This window comes from Pipistrellus kuhlii, unplaced genomic scaffold (assembly GCF_014108245.1).
Source record: "Pipistrellus kuhlii isolate mPipKuh1 unplaced genomic scaffold, mPipKuh1.p scaffold_m20_p_7, whole genome shotgun sequence".
Taxonomy (NCBI): domain Eukaryota; kingdom Metazoa; phylum Chordata; class Mammalia; order Chiroptera; family Vespertilionidae; genus Pipistrellus; species Pipistrellus kuhlii.
In genome coordinates, this window is record NW_023425573.1 from 6313827 (window position 1) to 6333780 (window position 19954).

The window sequence follows — 19954 nt, forward strand, 5'->3', positions numbered from 1 at the left end:
AGTTTGGGCTCATCACTTGGCTAGGATGGTTAAGCTGCGGTTGGAGTTTGAGGCGGGGTGGACAGCCGGATGAGCCAGCAGCACTGATGGAGGCGTTGCATTTGCAGGTGTCTAAGCAGGCCAAAGAGTTTCTGGAGTACGTGTACGAGGAGCCCCTGATCGACATCCAGCAGGAGAACCCCCTGCTGTACCTGCACGCCGAGCCGCTGGCCACCGTGGTGCGGCTGCGGCAGCGGCTCAAGTCGCTGCGCGCCTATTTGTTCAGCTGCCGGGCGGCCGTGGCCGAGGACCTGCGCCGCAGGTAAGAGCCACACATGTCAGGTGGCTCCAGTTTGTTTTCCTTTCCTGCCCGGGGAGGGTGGTGACATGATCTCTAAGGGCCTTTCCAGCACAGAGCGGCTGGAATCCTGTGGTTCTGCCTCCGGGCTCATCTTGGGCTTTTTCCTCTGAGGCCCTCTATCAGATTGAGCCAAGCAAAATGGAAGTAATTTCTCAGCATAACTGCAGGTGACTGACCCAAGGCCCAGGTTCCTGGGACAGTGAAGACTTCTCTTACCTGCCGGTTAACAAGCCAATGACGGTGGCAGTGTCTCTCCGTGGATCACTTCTGTGGAGTTTTTCCCACTTTCAGTTCCTATTTATCATCAGTAAAAATAAGCATGTTTGAAATATTTCAGAACTTAAAAAGCATTTTTCAGTGGGAAATAAGTGGGTAGGTGGCTATGCAAATCTTATTTTTCATGGAGAGAGACTTGCTCCTGGATGCAGGCAGGAGGGCTGCCACGGAAACGCCCAGGTTCGGCCTTTTCAAGCTCCTTACAGCTTGTTGCCTGCGAGTTCAGAGAACACACAAGTCCATATGGAGCTCGGATCTCAAAATCGAATCAGAGTGAAAACGTGCCTGCTCTCATCAAATTCCTCCTTTTACAGTGAGATTTTATTGGCATTTAAATGTTCACTCTTGGCTTATATAGACTAGCTTATACTTGACATAATTGTTGATGGTGTTCATAAGTCCCTAAAAATACCTTTAAAATTTTTTTTTTGCTTTAATAGAAATGACCAAGGCATACATTAGTCATGGGTTTTGGAGGTACACCTATGTGCATAAGTACCTTTGGAAATATTAGAAGTGATATAGTTTGCTATTTGAGATCCAATTAGATCCATTGACACTGACATGACCCCAGGCATCCGAAGACGACATTTTTAAAAGAATTCAATGTAGATGGTGAAGAATACATAATATGTAGACAAGCTCTCATAAAATAATAATGAAAAGGCAGTTGCCATAAAGCAAAATACTTCTCAGTGGTAGTCATTCTACTGCCTAGTTATTTTTTTTTAGAAAGTGGTCAGGATTTGTTGCTATAAAGTCTAGGCACATCTTAATTCTAAAATATCAGGGCTTTCCGGAAAAGGCAGTAGAATTACATGTCTCAAACCAATTTACCAACTAAACTATATGCAAGAATTTTAACATTCAGAGTATTTTCAGTACTTTTTGGCTTTCCTCAGAGCTAATTTTTCTTGAGCCGATATGCTTAGGTAATATTAAAATCTGCACATGGGAATTATGTTAAATACCTTTCTGATACAGTTTTACTTTGGTTAAATATGCCAAATCAGGGCACACATATAGAAATTAAATAGGAGACCCTCCCTCCATATGGATGACTAAGAATACCTCTGCTTTTCCGCAGTCCAGTGGTTTACCACCCTGTACTGCGCCATGGCCAGGCCACCAGGAAAGGAATGGAGGTTCTGGAGAGAAGGCACTCCCACCCCAACTCTGTGAGAAGGAATACAGGAACTTTTTTCTCTCCCTCGGCTTTTCTTCTCTGGGCTTGTTCATGACCATTCTGTTGCGCAGTGCCTGGCACAAGATGGGTGCTTACTAAATGTCGGATGGAAGGAGGGAGGGTGAATGGGTATTATGGTGCCACTTCAGACCACTGAACAGCGGCCAGTACCCTGATTTTGAGGAAGGAGTCGTCCTCAGATTCTTCTCTTCCTCACTTCCCGTATGTCACTTAGCACAGTGTCTGACCCATCCAGACCCCTTAAAAATAGCAGCTGAATAACAAATTTAATCAGCCGAAAAAGATGTATTTAGTTGGTTCTGTTTCTGGGATAAGCTCAAATCTGTCCTCTTCTCCTCACTTCCAGTACAGCACCTGGTTTAGTCTCAGGATACTGCAGTACCCTTCTGTCTAATCTATCTGTTTCTTCCCAATCAAACAAGACAAATGATTAAAGAACAAGCATGGGATTCAGGATCTGTCCAAATCTGGTTCATTACATTGCTCTACAAGATATTCTCAAATACCTTGCACTTTACACACAAGTAATTAATTTTGTTATTATAGTTTTTCTGAATTTATAGGCTGGAGGTTACCATGTCTTTCTAACCTGGCACAGAGCAAAACATACAAGCATTCTTTCTACAGCCTTTGGAGGGCAGTGGTATGGGGATTTGTTTTCTTGAATGATTTCAAATTATTAATTTTGAAATATGACTATTTAATGAAAGATGTCTAAGATTTTCTGGGCTGGGCCATACTTCATATCAATTCTGCCTACTTTAGTGTCTACAAAAATAACCACAGAATCAAAGGAGAACCATTGCCCACCTAATATGCTAAGATGCTGTTGCCAGAGGTCATCTCTTACCTGTCGTTCCCTTTTCTATGGCATCAGTCTTTTTAGAACAATTAGCTGCCAGTACCTTTAGAGATGAGAAGCTTCTCCAAGGTTCCTTTTGTGTCACCTGGGGACACAACAAGAGTGGAGGAGTTTAAACCATGAGAAGAACCTCTGGGACCTACTGCTCTTACATATCCTCGACAGAAATTAGAGGACAGGGGAATTGATAGGCAGGCAGGGCAACAGAAAAGAGCAAAGAAAAATCCAGCTCTTATCTGGTCGTAAAAGGCATTCTCTCCTTGCCTGGTTTTTACCTCGGTAGAGGAGTAGTCATTAATCTCCAGCAAGTAGGCCCAACACGCTGAAGACTTGTCAGCACCGTATAAACAGAATAAAGCAAACTGTTAATATTGCTGTCGTGAGAAGACTGAAAACAGACTGATTAATTGTATTGGTGTTGGACCGCCAGGGAGCAACTTTGGTCGTCGCCTTATTAGGGAAGTCACCGTTTGCGTTCAGGCCTCTCATTGGGAGGGCCGGCCAGTTTTCATCCTCGCTGTTTTTGTTATTGTTGTTAACCGAACGCCTTGTTCTTGAACTCACACTGCAGATCTTGACTGGCAGAGGTAATTAGTTAGAAAAAAGTCAGTGTCTTCCATGAAGTCTAGAATGTTTACAGCGCTGACAGTTGAGTTTCTGAGGACTGCCAGATGGCGACCCTGCTGGACTGGTTCAAGGCCTAGTTCACTTTTCATGAGGAGAGTTATTTACAGTGTCCACACGTGAAGGCGCATGGAGAACTGGGGGAAATGGAAGCGCTGTCAGGGCACAGGCGGAGCAGCAGCGATCAGGGGGGTCTTTGGGAAGGCGCAGCCCTGAGTGTCCCACGGAACTCAGGAGCATGGGCCAAATGTGCACATCCAGCCACAGAGCGCGCCTCGGGGCCAAGTTTGGCCCTCAGGCACGTTGCGTTTGGCCTTTCAGGGATGCCCAGTTGTTGAAATAGCTCAACTGGCATGGCTCAGTGGTTGGCATGGCTCAGTGGTTGGCATGTCTCAGTGGTTGAGCATCAACCTATGGACCAGGAGGTCATGGTTTGATCCCTGGTCAGGGCATATGCCTGGGTTTCAGGCTTGATCCCAGTGTGGGGCATGCAGGAGGCAGCTGATCAGTGATTCTCTCTCATCCTCCCCTTTTCTCTTGGAAATCATTAAAAATACATTTTTTTAAAAAAGTTAAAACAGTTGCTAACATTTCAATAATCAGGAGTTTTCACGAGCAAAGGGAAGCTGGCTGTCTGGTTTCTCTGAGGAAATCGGAAGTTCTGATTGCACAGCCTCCCTTGTGTCTGTCGAGCAGCCCTCAGCTTGCGGTCCTGGCCTCTCCACTCTGCTGTGGTCTCTGTGCCCCCGCTGTCTCCCCAAACTCAGTGCCATGTGCTGTGAGATGCGTGGCTGCCCTGGCCTTCCTGTGCCAGCCCACTTCAGTTATTTATGTGGTACCTGTGCCTGTACGTAATCATAATTTCATCAATTAAGAAGAGCTTTCCCATAAGTATGTTATTTGTTCTTTACAGTAGCCCCCTTGAATGGGTGGGACAGCTGGTGTTTAGGCAGGAGAGAGAGAACTGTGACTTGGAGATGCTCCATGACTTGCCTGAGGTGATGGGGCTGGTGAGCAGGAGGGTCCACACTCGGAACCAGGTTCTCTGAGGTTCACATCACTGCTGCTTTCTTTCCCTGGCGTGCCGGTCATTGGTGAGGGTGATGTCCAGTCCAGACCCTGAAGAGGAACTGCTTTTAATAATCCTGAAGCCTTGATTGAGGTCCTCTGGGAGAGTGTGAGGGAAGGCAGGGAGTACTGACCTGTGAGTGGGAAGGTGGGCTGGCTGATGGCACCTCTGTGCTCATTGCCAGACTCAGCCAGTCCTGCAAGGTAGGCATGACCATGGCCAGCACGGTCTCTCCAGTCAGTGTTGACCAGACCTATACGTTTAAAACAAAAATGTGGAGATATCTATAGGGTTGTCTGTAGCCAAAACAAGCTTCAACATTGTCACCTGTTTCTCACTATCTTAATATATAAAGAAATAGTATGCAAATTATGCCACGACCTGTAATGGGACAACAGACAGGAGGAGGGGCTGGGTGCAGCCCTAAGCCTGGGAGAAGAACATACAGGGGTGTCTGCTCCTAGCCTCCGAGGCGTGGCTGTGGACAGGCCCCCAGGGGACACACACACACAACTTGTTTAGTCCTTGGCTTAGATCAGTGGTCAGCAAATTGTCTCATGAGCCACATGGGGCTCTTTGGCCTTTTGAGTGTGGCTCTTCCACAAAATACCACAGCCTGGGCCAGTCTATTTTGAAGAAGTGGCGTTAGAAGAGTTTAAAATGCTTGGCTCTCCGAAGAAATTTCAATCGTTGTACTGTTGATATTTGGCTCTGTTGACTAATGAGTTTGCCGACCACTGACCTAGGCTTTCTGTTGAGCACACCAAGCTGGCTCACTTGTCCCTCACCTCCCCTGCCCCCACCCAGATCACTGCATAGCTTGTTCCCTACCTCCACCATGTCTTTACTCATCTCACCTGAATGAAGCATCCATGGCCACTCTACTTAAAATAGCAGCCAGTGAATAGTACGGCATAGGGAACAGTCAATAATATGTCATAACTATGTATCGATATGTTGTCAGATGGGTACAAGACTTGTGGAGTGGTCACTTTGTAAGGTATATAAATGCTTAATCACTATGCTGTACACCGAAAAGTAATATAATGTATGTCAACTGTAATTGAAAAAAATTTAAAAAGAACATTAATCTGAAAAAAAATTGAATATGTAACCACTGTCACACACTTCCTGTGCTTATTTCCTTCTGCTTACTACCACACAGCGTGGTATTTTATTTTGTCTGTCTCCCTCCAGGTGTAAGCTACAAAAGGGCACGGCTTTTTATCTGTCTCCCCACTGCCTAGACCACACCTGACATAGGGTGGGGGGTTATCAATATTTGTTGAATAAATTAATTAAATGAATAAAGTACTGTCAGCAAGATCCACCCACTTAATTTGGCCGAACTCATTTTTTTCTTATTATAAAAGAAAAATACTGTTCATTATAGAAAACTAAAACAAGAAAGCCACGCATTATTCTACCACTTCGGAGCATATCCTTCCAAATAAGTACAGTAAGCTTCATACTATACTCGCTACATTTAACCCAACCCCTTCACCTAGTATACTGGGTCTTTTTATGCCAGTTACTGTTTGCCTCAAGCATCATGAATCACTGAGTGAAAATGGCGTTTTGATAGTTTTGAAAGCAGTCATTCTCATTCCAGACTTCCTTTTCCCTTGGATGACTCTAGAACTAAAGTTTTCAAGTCATTCAACCTCCTGATCTCCTCAAGCTCCTCTCCCTTCATGTTCTGGAGAGATCTCACTCAGCAAATTATATACATACCAACCTCAACACTCTAAAAGGGACCTACCGACTCTAAAAAAAGACAGTGTCACTCAACTAAACAGGTAAATAAACTTTGAAAAAGAACTGACAAATTATATATTAATTTTACTATAATATACACATAGCTTTTTAGTTACTGAGAAATCCTTCAGAAAGTTAGAAAGTGCTTTTATCTTATTCTGAGATTAAATTAAATATACATAAGTTATCGAACATTGTTTTCTAAAAGACAACAAAAAAATCAAACTTATTGCAGGGACTGTTAAAAAAAATTCTGGCCGAGACCGGCTCAATGGATAGAGCGTCGGCTTGGGGACTGAAGGGTCCCGGGTTCGATTCCGGTCAAGGACATGTACATTGGTTGCGGGCATATCCCCAGTGGGGGGTGTGCAAGAGGCAACTGATCGATGACTCTCTCTCATCGATGTTTCTAACTCTCTATCTCTCTCCCTTCCTCTCTGTACAAAATCAATAAAATATGTATTTAAAAAAAAATTCTGTAAGAATTTGAGCTAGGATCTATACTAACTGTCATATCACCCATCACCATTATCACAGACCCCAGAATAATCACCACCAAAATGACTTCCCAAGTATCTCTACTCCAGGAAGGTTGTTGCTAAGAAACTTAAGCACAATTTCTGAGTGAGCAGGTAAAAGAGACCCTTATTTCCCATAATCATCTACCAAGATGTAATATCTGATGCGACCTTGCCACTTTTTCAGCCAATGAGATTAGCAAAATGAGTTATCTAGAAAGAAAAAAAAAGTGATTGAAGTTTGTTTCTTCCACATGGGTTGCTATCGAAATATCTTCCTTTGATTTCAAATTGTTTTTCCATTAGCCGGGAGCACGGCTGGGCATGCGAGTCCTGTACACATCCAGCCTAATGCAACTATTTCAGGGAGACTCACAGCTCATAGCAAGAACACCAAATTGCGTCTCACTGGGGATGCTTCGCAGGGCTGCAAAGGAAAGACGCCAACGCTCTCAGCTCAGTACAAATTGCCCACGCTGGATCACGTCTTCCTGGAAAACACAGTAATAACACGTGAACAAACGATTTTCCTTTCTGCATTATTCCTATGCACCTCCACCCGTAGTCTTCCTATAGATCCTTATGATTTAAAATCAAAATTGGAGATTTTCCTTTGATGTGTTATATTTCCTGTGTATGAGAGAGAGAGAGGCGGGGGGGGGGGGGATTCTTTAAAGCCTATAGCCTAACACGTGTGTTGTGATATTTCCATTATGAACTTCTTTCATTTTAATCATTGGGTTGTTATTTATTTGGCATTGGTTAATAGAATTATATGTGCTTCAGGTGTACGTTCTACAACACATCATCTGCATATCATACTGTGTGTTTACCAACCCACGTCAAGCCCCTTCCACCACCATCGATCCCCCCTTTCCCTCTGGCAGTCAACACATTGTTGTCTGTGTCCTGGAGTCTTTCTTTCCTTCCTTCATCCCTTCACCTGTCTCACCCATCCTGCAGCCACCTCCCCGCTGACAGCCATCCGTCTGCTCTTTGTGGGTTGATTCTGTTCATTAGATCCCACATATTCATGAAATCATACGGTACTTGTCTTCCTCTGACTGACTTATTCCACTCGGCATAATGCTCTCCAGGTAATCGGTGGGTTTTTACATGCCAGCTGCGCAACTCAGAGCGGAGCTCCGGGAAATGGCGATGTCATTAAATCCATCAAAACCCTGCCAACGGTCTGCCTGCTTCGGAGCCCACTTACTAGCAGTTCCTCTTCTCTCGTGAGCATCCGGCTTGTGGGAGCCGAGATGAAGTCCCAGAAATTAGTCAAGGTTAAACGAGTCTCGATGCGTTTGACTCAGTGTCCCGGTACCAAATGGCAGGAGGAACCCCCTGCCTCTTCTGTAGAGACTCCCGCCTTTGATTCCATAGGCAATTATCTCTGCATTTTTAACCTCAGGTGCCAAGTGCATAACATGAGGGCTCTGAATCATACATGATCTTTTCCCTCAGTTTCTGTGTTCTCTCGCCTTCCTCATTAGAGCAATCTGTAATGAAGCCTACGTGGCTCTCTCGGGATGCCAGGCAATCCTAAAGGCACTGAAATGGGACATGCTGGCGCTGGGAGAGAGTGTGCGTTTCGGGTCCTTCAGCAGCCTTCTTCCTGGTTCTGCGGTGTCAGGCCTGACCGGGCACCTGCCCCTGATGGGCGAGGGAAGCGCAGGCTGACTCTCCCCGAGTCTGTCTGGCGTCAGGACCGAGCAGAGGAACTGCGTCGGCAGGAGGGGGCTGTCGGGCTGGCTGTGGAGGCCTGGCAGCCCTGGTGGCTCACAGGCCGCGGGCGGGCGGTCCCTCCGTGGACAGAACCCCCGGAGCCCGGAGTCCCATCGGGAAGCCAAGGCGCACCCCCCGCGGCCCACACCTGCTCCACCGGCGGCGGCAGTGCGTCCGCAGCTTTGTTCCTAATACGCTGACGTTTGGAGGGAACGCTGGATAAACTAGTGATCACCTTTTAACACATTAGCAAAAACTTGAAGCATTTCAATTAGGAAAACTCAGGAGCGGGAGGGGGTGTTTGAAAGAGCTCCCAGCGGGGTCCACACCCCGCGTCCTCCAGGCCTTCCGGAGCCAGGCTCCACCCGTGACCCCCGCGCCTGTGTCTGTAGCTTCTGCTCCCGCATCGCTTCTTCCTGCATCACCTAAACACGCCGGTCTCCCCTCTGTAGGAAAGAAGCCGTTCTCAGTCCTGCAGCCTTCTGCAGCTCCGGCCCAGCTTCTCTTCTTTAAATCAGCTTCTCACAAGAGTGATTCAGCCCTCACCCTGGCAGGCTGGCCCCCCTCTTCTCCCCCAGACCGGTCTGTCTGAGGCCACTCATGAATCCGTTGGCCAAATCCAGCACTTTCGGGCCTCCTGCGGGTCTTCCTCTGCTGTTTGACCTCTCCGTGGCCTCTGCTGCCCCTGACTCTCTCCTCCCTTCCCGAAGTCCTCCCCTTCCTGGGCTCTCCTGCCCTCCCTCCCCTTGTCAGGCCGCACCTTCCCGGCGTCCTCCTGCGGCCGCTCCTCCTCTCTGCCAGGGCCCGCACAGGCGCTGCGGGGCTGCCATCCGTTCCCCGGCGTCACCTGACCCGTGGGCCGGGCCCACAGAGCTCCCACCACTGCGCAGCCCGGTGCGGCCCCCGCCCCGGAACGAGCTTCCCTTCCTCCCCAACACGACTGCTCGTCTTGTTCCCAGTAAATGGAGCTGCCGTAGACCCGCTGGACACCTGTGACTAGCCCCACACTCCTCACTGGCCTTCGCTTCCGCTCTGTCATCATGGCCTGTGGCTGCTGCCACAGAAACCTATGTTTCTGGAGGTTTCTCTCAGATCCCAGGCAACCATTTACATTCTTTGCAGGCCTCCATCATGTCTCACCCATGCTGCCAAAGAAATTATCCATCCCTGCACTCCTCCTGCATCCCATTCTGCTGATGGTGATCTTTTTCTTTCTTTCTTTCTTTAAAAAAAAAAAAAAAAAAAAAAAAAAAATATATATATATATATATATATATATATATATATATATATATATATATATATATGTTTTATTGATTTTTTACAGAGAGGAAGGAAGATGGATAGAGAGTTAGAAACATCGATCAGCTGCCTCCTGCACACCCCGTACTGGGGATGTGCCCACAACCAAGGTACATGCCCTTGACCGGAATCGAACCTGGGACCTTTCAGTCCTCAGACCGACGCTCTATCCACTGAGCCAAACTGGTTTTGGCTGCTTTATTTTTTTTAAAATTCTCACCCGAGGATATTTTTTCCACTGATTCCTAGAGAGAATAGGAAGGAGGAGTAGGGGGGGAGAAGGGGAAATATCTATGTGAGACACACATCGATTGGTTGACTCCCACACTCAATCCCACTGAGGCTGTGGAACTGGGAATCGAACCCTGGATCCTTTGGTCCGCAGGCCGATGCTCTAACCACTGAACAACCGGCCAGGGCCGTAGGTGAGGCACAAATCTAATCAAGCCTTTCTCCTGCTTGAGGCACTTCTCTGGCACCCTATTTTAGGGCATTCAAGGCGTCCTGTGTCTGGCTACCTCCTGTCTAAGTTCACACCGGGCCGTGTGTGTGTGTGTTGTGTGTCCCCGCCCTGACATGTACCAGGTCAGCTCCATCTCACAGACGGCGGGTCCCTGAGAGCAGTGTGCTCCCGCGGCCTCTCTGCTCTTCCCGCCTCTACCTGGAATGCCCGTCCCTCCGCTTGTTGGACGAACTGTCCTCTGAACAAGTGGAGACTGGTCGGCTGTCGGAGGCCCTTCCTGACCAGGTATCTGCAGGCGTCCACCCCCCGCCCCTGCAGGGCACTCAGCGCAGCCCTCCCCGTGAGGCCTGCAACTGTTGGCTTCCGGCCGCTGGCCCCACCGGTCTGCGGATCCCCTGATAGAAAAGCTCCCCCGGACTCCACACCCCCAGGGCCTAGCATGGTGCTTGTCACATGTCATGTACCCAGCATTACTTACTGCCACGAAACACGTATGTGCTGGTTTTAGGTCCCAGTTTTAGGTTTTCACCATAGTGAAATCAGAGAGGTCATAGGGCTGCACTTGATTTGCATTAAATTCATGGGAGATCTGATCACACGTCGTGTTTTCTGACAATGTCAATAACCATCCACTCTTCCTTGACTACATTAATAGTAAAAACCAGTGCCAGCTGACTTTCTTGAGGGGACGGGAGCATTGCCTCCCGGACATGAACGGCTCCCCAGGCAGGCCCTGAAGTGGCTGCAAGTTTATCTCCGCATCTCCTGCGGAGCTTCGTCCCTCCTGGTCAGATCTGCCCCAGGCAGCTCCGGGCTACCCCAGCGTGCCTTGGGCCTGCGGGGTCTCCCCATCATGCAGAGCTTGAGGGGGCTGGCCCTGGAGCCCCTGCTGTCCTGTCGCTATCCTCCAGGGATCCCAGGAGAAGGGCCGGCTTGTGCCTCTAAGCCACAGCGGGGAAAATTGGCGTCCCCAATGGTGAGGCTTCCCTGGGCTTGGCTCATGTCACTATCTACCCTGCGTGCCCCTGTGAAGGTCTGCCTGCGGGAGAGTTTCAGAGAATGTCGAGGGAAATAAGTCTGCCTGGAAGACAGGCATGGGAAAAAGAAGAAGCTGAAGCAGGAGTGAGCCTTAAGTTACCCGACCCTGAATGCGTCCCTACCTCAAAATAGCTGCACAATCTCTTTTTCTGATTTTAATTACAGTAAAAGGCATCACTATGATATTTCTCCATCTTTTCTCAGGAAATTTACTCACATTTGACTTCACTGCTTTCACACTCCAATATCCGTCCTCCAGGGAGAAAAAAAGCTGATGGACATTATCTGTACTAAGTCTCTCTTTTTTATGGCCTCCACGAAATCTGGACACAACATCGTTTCCAGACACAATAAGCTCAGTCCCTTTATCTTGTCCGCATAGGCTGCATTTCCCAGTTCTTTGCGTCTGCTCTGACCTCTCTAGTGTAGACACCGCAGAGGGGTAGAGGACGCAGTCGATAAGATGTGGCCGGAGGGGCTCCGCGCGTCTCCTGGAGGGAGACAGGATCTAAACACATTCACATTCAGAGAACCGCCAGACAGACGCACAGCTCCCCTGAGCTGTACCAAAGGAAGTGTTAGGAGGAATACTAGGATGACTGTGCCCAACGTTGGTTAATTATTGTGAGAAAAAGCATGAACTGTTTGGAAGCAAGAAGGACCGAGGCGAGTCAGGAAAAGCTCAGAAAGAAATCCATGCCCACATGGTAAATTATGACCATAGGACCAGGGAAATACAACAGAGAAAGGACAGCCGCTGGAATAATGGCGTCAGGAAAACTGGACAGCCACGTGCAAAAGATGCAATGGGTCCAGTCTCTTAATACCAGACCCAAAGTTAGCTCAAAAGGGATTAAACACTTGGACATAAGATGTGAAACCATAAAACTCCTAGAAGATAACCTAGGCCAAAAGCTTCTTGACACAGGTCTTGGCAATGTTTTTTGTGTTGTGTTTTTTTTTTCAATCTGACACCAAAGCAACAAAAGCCAGAATCAATAAGTGGCACTACATCAAACTAAAAAGCTTCTGCACAGCAAACCTTTAACAAAATGAAAGGCAGCCAACTGAATAGGAGAAAATGACTTGCAAATCATATAGTTGGTAAAGGGTTAATATCCAGAGTACATAAAGAACTCATACAACCCAATAGCAAACAACAACAAACAATCTTATTTAAAAATGGGCAGAAGATCTAAATAGACATTTTCCAAAGAAGGCATCCAAGTGTCCAACAGTTACATGAAAAGATGCTCAAGATCACTAATCACCAGGGAAATTCAGTCAAAACCACAATAAGATATTGCCTCACACCTGTCAGAGCGGCCATTGTTAAAAATACCTAGGGTGGGAGGTTAGGGGCTGGGCAGAGGTGGATAAAGGGGTGGGGAGAACGGGAGACATCTGTAATACTGCCAACAATTCTAAAAAGAGAAAAGTAATTGACATACATCACTGTAAGCTTAAGGTATACAGCTTGATGATTTGGTTTACATGTATTGTGATTACCACAGTAGGTTCACCTAACATACATCTTACCATATAAATACAATAAAAAGAAGAAAAAAGGAAAAAAAAAAAAAGTATTGGTGAAGATGTGGAAAAAAGGGAACCCTTGTGTACTGTTGGTGGGAATGTAAATTGGTGTAGCCACTAGGGAAAACAGTTGGAGGTTCCTTAAAAACTAAAAATAAAACTACCATATAATCCAATAATTTCACTTCTGGATATTTATCTGAAGAAAACAAAAAGATATATGCACCCCATATATGTTAACTGAAGCATTATTTACAATAGCCAGTTATGGAAACAACTACAAAATGTGGTGTATATATACATGGAATATTATCCTATTCTATATAATAAAAGCCTAATATGCTAAGTGTCCAGTCGACCATTCAACCAATCAAAATGTAATAAGCTAATGATATGCTAAGGCCACTCAACTGCTTACTATGACGCACACTGACCACCAGGTGGCAGTCGAATAGTCGACCAGTCACTATGACATGCACTGACCAACAGGAGGCAGACACTCCAACTGGTAGGTTAGCTTGCTGCTGAGGTTCAGCTGATCAGGACTGAGCAAGACGGGGCCGGACACACCCTGGAGCCCTCCCACAGTCTTTCCTCAGCTGGCCAACCTCCTGTGTCTCTCCATTCACACACCAGTAGGGTCCTTCAGCCTGGTCTACACCTTCTTGCAACCCGGGATCCCTAGGGGGATGTAGGAGAGTAGATTTTGGCCTGATCCCACAGACCAGGCTGAGGGACCCCACTGGTGCATGAACTTGTGCACCGGACCTCCATAATTCAGCCATAAAAAAGAATGAAAACTTGCCATTTGCAACAATATGGATGGACTTTGAGGGGTTTATGCTAAGTGAAATAAGTCAGGCTGAGAAAGACAGATACCATATGATCTCATTTATATGAAAAATCTAAAAGCAAAACGAAAAACAAAAACCAAAGAAACCAAACTCATACATACAGAGAACAGATTGGTGGTTGCCAAATGTGTGTATGTGTAGGGATGGGTGAAGGGGTCAAAAGGTATGAACTTCCAGTTATAAAATTAGTAAGTCATAGGGATATAATGTACAGCATGAGATTATTGTTAATAGCGCTGTGTTGCATATATGATGGATGTTAAATAGACTTCTGGTCGTGATTATTTCACAGTGTGTACAAATCAAATCATTATACACCTAAAACTAATACAGGGTGGGGCCAAGGTAATATGTGAAACAGAGTTCATTCTTGTATTATTTATTAACTATTATATTATTTTCCTTGTGAATAACTATAAACATACTTTTGCCCCACCCTGTATAATGTAATGGTATATGTCAATTATCTTCTATAATCTATAATAATAAAAGCATAATATGCTAATTAGACTGGCAGCTGAACGACCTTCTGGATGTCCTTCCGGATGACCTGGACGAAGTCAGGGCTGCAAGGGCTGAGTCCCTTGTACGAATTTTGTGCATCGGGCCTCTAGTACCTTAATAACTTTTTTTAAAAGCTGGACATTGTCTTTATTGCTCATCAACTGTGGACACTGACATATCAGCAGTTAGCACTCACCTGTCTTATTTTCGGTCCTCACTAAGTGTTTGTTGACTAAATACTTGACTGGCTATAGTACCTTAGTAAAGGAGTAAATATTTGGTTTGTAAATGTATAAATAATTCTTATATCCTGTGTGCTCTCAGTTATAGAATGTTTGGGTGTGGAGCAGAAGAAACTTTAAGTAGCAAAACATTATAGAAATGCTACCCTGCACTTGTCCCTGCTGATGTTCATTTCCGTTGCCTTCCTTCTTCTGACTCTTCCTGTAGCTGACCCAGGTTTCTACAAACCAGTGGAAGCAGCGGAAGCTAATTTTGAAACGATTTTCCAGCCTACTCACTTGGCTCACTCTGTCTCCATTTGTCAGCCCTGCTGCCACATTGTTTTCATTTTACCTTGTTTAAGGGATTTTGTTAATAAGCAGTCTCCTTTGACAAAGATTATGCCTTCCATTCAACTGTGCTCAAACACCCTCCATCCCTTGTTAGATTTTGGCACATTGCTGTCCTCGTAGTCCCACTGAGAGACTGTGTCCTGCATTTCCTTCCAGTCTTATTGAAAATGCATAAACACACACACACACACACACACACACACACACTCTCGCACGCACGCGTGTGCGCACACACACGATGTTTTTCCTATACATACATACCTACGATCATCTAATTTACAAATTGGGCATAGTAAGAGATCAATAATAAAATCGGACAGTTATAATAAGGTGACTTGAACCTAAGCACAGTGACACCGCCACAGTCAGTCTGACAACTGAGACAGCTACTAAATGACAAAAGGATGGTCAGCACATAGCATAGACACACTGGACAGAGGGATGATTCACATCCCAGGCGGGACAGAGCAAGGCAGTGTGAGATTTCACCACACTACTTAGAACGGTGCCCAATTTAAAACTTATGAATTATTTCTGGAATGTCCCATTTAATATTTTGGGACCTGGGGTAACTGAAACCATAGGAAGTGAAACCCTGGATGGGGGTGGGAGAGACTGTGTGTGTGTTTTTTTAATCTATAAGTGCAATGCTATATTCTGGATTGTATCTTTGAACAGAAAAAGGACATTAGTGAAATCACTGGTGAAATCTGAATAAAGTATAATTTACATAATAGTTTATTTTTTAGTTTTGATCAATGTACTTGGTTGAGTAAAATGTTAATATTAGGGGAAGCCAGGTAAAGGGATAAATGATTTAATCTCTAGGATTTGTCAAGTAATACATATAATACTTAATAGAAAGGCTGAATAATGAGTTTCCCAGTGAGCTGGATGAAGAATAGGGCAGTGGAATAAACTTTGGCTGCCCTAGTTACCAGGGGATATTTCTTTTAACTCTGATTTCTGGGATCTACCCAGGCTTATGCCCTATGATTTTCTAAAGGCTCCCCAAGTGATTCTAATAGATGGCCAGATTTGGGACCCACCATGTTAGACCATTCCATAAATAAATACCCAACGCATAGCTCTCTTTTCAATAACCACACATATTGCAATTACCAGTGTATGTACCTCTCCCTAACTTGACTTTCTGCTTCTTGAACTCAAATACTATGATTGTCTTATTCATAATTATCTTCCTAGTGCCTGGCACAGTGCTTGGCACATAGTGGACAATTATAAATGTTAAATAAATTGGTGGTTTCTTTCATTGAGGACACACAAAAATTGCATAGTACCATTAAAAGACAGAAAATGTGAGAACCATGAGTTTTGTTTTATTTGTGTGTGTGTAGGGGGGGGGGTGTAGTTTCTAACCACCTATACCTTGGTCCCTATATCTTTATCCATATTCTACTGGGTGTGTTTGTGTTTTTTTAAGTTCACTCACTGTCATTTATCCAGATGCCATGAACTGAGAGCAGCCAAAGATATTGGACCTTGTCAGCGAGTCCCAGTTTGAACTGTGTTGTGCCATTATTCCCATTTGTGCCTAGGTTTTCACACTTACTATTACTATACATCTCAGAGGGTAGTCCGTTGGTGTGATATTGAGCATTATGTCCCTACTAATGAAACACATAGGCGGCTGCAGACGAAAGACACACAAGTGGCCACTCCACTGATTTCCTCAACTCACATCTATTAATTTAGATTTAGAATAATGGGGCTGGAAGGATACTTAGAGGATGGAGTTCAGTCTACCGAGATGACACACTTGTCAGGGACCTGGCTGGCAGAAGAGCTGGGTGCTGCGGCCCTTGGGCCTGGACCACTACACGGTGCTGCCAGCACCTCGGGTTACAGAAGAAATCCAAGATCAAACGTTTACCTCCGTGTGAGGAAGACAAAGATCTGAACAAAGGGATGATTACCGACTTCGCAGAGGGTGTGAGGAGGAGCACAGGGGACAGGGGAGCAGGCAGACGAGAGGGATCTTGGAACGAGACTTTGAAACTTATCAGAACAGGGTGTTTTGTGGCAGCACCACAGGTCATGTGTGTTTCTGTCCTTGTTTTCAGAATTTTCCCCAGAGAATACCTCCTTCAGCAGATCCACCTGTATTCCCTCGCCGATCTGCAGCAGGTAGGTACTCAGCGGGGCCATTTCTTTTCTCTCTTCTCCCTGGGGGAGTGCCTCTGTGTATTGTGGTCTTGGCACTGAATTCTGCCATCTTTGGGGTAGTTCTCTTTGTAAGCCCTGATAATCGATTGATTTCTACTCATAATGGAAAAAATAAACAGTATAAAAAGATATTCCAGGACAGTAACAAACGTTGGCAAGGGCACAGAGAAATTGGAACGCTCATACACTGCTGGTGGGAATGCAAAGTGGTGCAGCCACTGTGGAAAACAGCCTGGCAGCCCGTCAAAGCATTAAACAGCTACCATATGACCCAGCAATTTCATTCCTAGATATGCACCCACAGAATTGAAAACACATGTTCACTTTAACACTTACTTGTACATGCATATTCATAATAACCAAAGAATGGGAACATCCCAAATATTCGTCAACTGATGAATAAACACAGGTTTTTTTTATATCCATACAATGGAATATTATTTGGCCGTAAAGAGAACAGTACTGATGCATGCTGCAACATGAGTGCACCTAGAAAACATCATGCTGAAAGAAGCCAGACAGAAGAGAACACGTATTTTATGATCTATTTAAATGAAATGTCCAAAACAGGCAAATCCCTGGAATTGGCAAGCGGTTGGCAGGGCCTGGGAGAATAGGGGGATGAGGGGGGTTGCACGGATCCGAGATTTCCTCTGGGAATGTTGGAAATGTTCTGGAATTACATGGTGGTGGTGGTGGCACAACCTTGTGAACATGCTAGAGACCAGTGAATTGGATGCTTCAGGAGAGTAAGTCCTATGGTATGTGAGTTATATCTCAGTAAAAAACGAGGAGAAAAGATATAAAAGCAGTGGCTATTACGCTCTTTGTGCTCAAGCCACACAGATGGGTGACTGTAAATTTTAATAACACATAAAGTATGTAAGAATAAAAATAACATTTTTATGCTTTTGTCAGTGTATGTTCTTTTAATGATTGACAAGGTAGCAGCCAGGAAGAAAACTGACATTTGTCTGTTCAACCCAAAGTTCTGAAAATGTTAAGCTTTGTTTTAATCCTTTAAATCAGGAACTCCCTCCCTAAGACGACACTACATGAAGGCATATCTATTAATTCTCTCAAGAGTTAATTTTAAAAAGTAATGATGACAACTTCCAGAACATCTCCAACTGCTGTGATTTTGCTCTTTTGTTGTTTTCCTCTCTGGTTGTTTCGTCCAGAAGAAACGAGGTCAACTGGAAAGCTACAGATCCTTAAGTCATTTTTCAAGACAAAAAAAAAAAAAATCCTAATTGTAGTTTAAACTTAAGACTTTTGTGTTCTCTTTGTCCCTTAAAAGGTAGGAAATTTGTTTTAAATGAAAGAAACACTTTTAGAGCATTTAGTAGGGGAGGTCTGAGAGAACACTAAAGTTTTAATTTCACTTGGGTATTGAGTTTAAGCCTATTTGCACCTATCAGCTCCCTGCACTCCTCCAGGTCTGCCTGCCCATTGCTGCATGATCAAGCTGCAGCGAGCAGTCTGCTGGCTGGGGTGGAAAGGGATAGATTTTTACTTATTATTATTAATCCTCACCTGAGAATATGTTTTTATTAATTTTAGAGGGAGAAGATGGGAGAGAGACGGAGAGAGAAAAAGACTGATGTGAGAAACATCGATCTGTTGCCTCCTGAACACATCCCCACTGGGGACCGACCCTGAACGAGATGATGCTCCCGCCACCTGTATTTTCAGTTGTGATTTCCCAGTGGTGTTCAAGAGGAATCATGATGAAAATACCCATGACGCACTTATCTGTTTTCTAGGCCTTTTCCTGATCGTAGTATCTGAGGACCAGACTATCCCTTGAGAAGTGTATTCTTGTAGAGGTGGCTGACAAAAAAACAGGTGGGCTCCACAGTGAGTCCCCTTTGAGGAAGCCTTTCTTACAAGAGTTTTGACACCAGATGAAGAGAAAGAATCAGAGTAACTCCATGTTCATTTTACAGCGCCAACACAGTACACCTACTTGACATAATAAAACCTGCTTTTTAAAGCTTTCCTATACCCTGCTATCTTCCCCTATCTCCTTTTCTTTTCCTCATAATAATCAAACCATACATGCCAAGCCACTTACATAAATCGTGGTGGGCCAGACCGTTAGCCCCCGGAGCCCCATAAGCAGCTTAATCAGTTTTCAGCCTCAGTAGTAAACGATAGCGGCAAAGCAGCGGCTCACCCAGCTCCCTGCGTCCATTTACTCCAACCTGGTTCTTTGTGCCTGGCTTTAAAGCCCCCAAACTTATCATATTTAGAGGAGGTTTAATTCAATTACTGATCCTGCCCGGGGCGGGCTAAATTGGATTTGGCTTTTGATCTGTCTGCATCGAGGCCATCAATACTGAAGGGCACCTCCACCTCCTCCAACCTTGGCTTCTGAGTACATCTCATCCCCTTTTCCTGGCTCTGAACGGTCCTTGCAAATAAACAGGTGAGGGAAGGGGACACGCAGAGGAAAAAAATACTGTTGCTTTGGGACAGAGCCTGTTAGTGGTGGCAGGTGGCCCGGCCTACCTGCCCCAGCCGGCCAGCCCCATTTGTCCTGGGCCATTTGGCCTCTGTCTGGTTTATCGTCATCCCGTTTCCTGTCAGCTGAGGAGTTTCACAGTCAGTCATTTCTCCCCTCACCCCGAAACAAAGTTCTTTCTAAACACAGATCTCTCTCTCATAGAAAACAGCTATGGAGACATGCATTTCAGTTTGTAAGGTTTTCAGGGGAGAGGAAGATAAACTAAAGCAAGTAGTTAAAGAGTTATAGATCTCAGTAATAATACAAATATCCTTCCTAAAGGCAGATTTCTTTCTCCAGATTACTCTTAAGAACCTGATTATTTTTTAGTAGTTTTTATTCTAAAAAACACAAAATATAGACTTTCTCTCCAGAAAGAAAAAAAAAGGTAAGAATTTAATAAACATTGTAAAGGAGGATTTATAATTTAAGTATATACAATCTTAATATAGTATACAGAACACTAGTAATATAAAAATTACGGCGCTGAAAGAATTCTGGTACAAAAATATTTACTATCTTCTTATCTCACTTTGTGTGTCTGTTTTCATTTTCATAAGTAACAATCCCTAAAGTTTTAGCCAATAGACGCAGTTCAACAATT

At 45.0% G+C, this 19954-nt stretch overlaps 1 protein-coding gene across 3 annotated transcripts in view; it reads left to right on the forward strand.

Annotated features, from left to right (window-relative positions):
• PLEKHM3 (pleckstrin homology domain containing M3) overlaps positions 1–19954 on the forward strand; it is a 144073-nt gene that overhangs the window by 55259 nt on the left and 68860 nt on the right. For 2 of the 3 annotated variants that reach the window (XM_036421537.2, XM_036421536.2), the window contains exons 5-6: positions 108–301; positions 16739–16802. In XM_036421537.2, coding sequence (XP_036277430.1) covers positions 108–301; positions 16739–16802 — 258 coding nt within the window. Of the gene's footprint in view, positions 1–107; positions 302–16738; positions 16803–18607; positions 18885–19954 lie in introns of those variants that run through there. The other variant, XM_036421538.2, reaches the window with a different exon arrangement.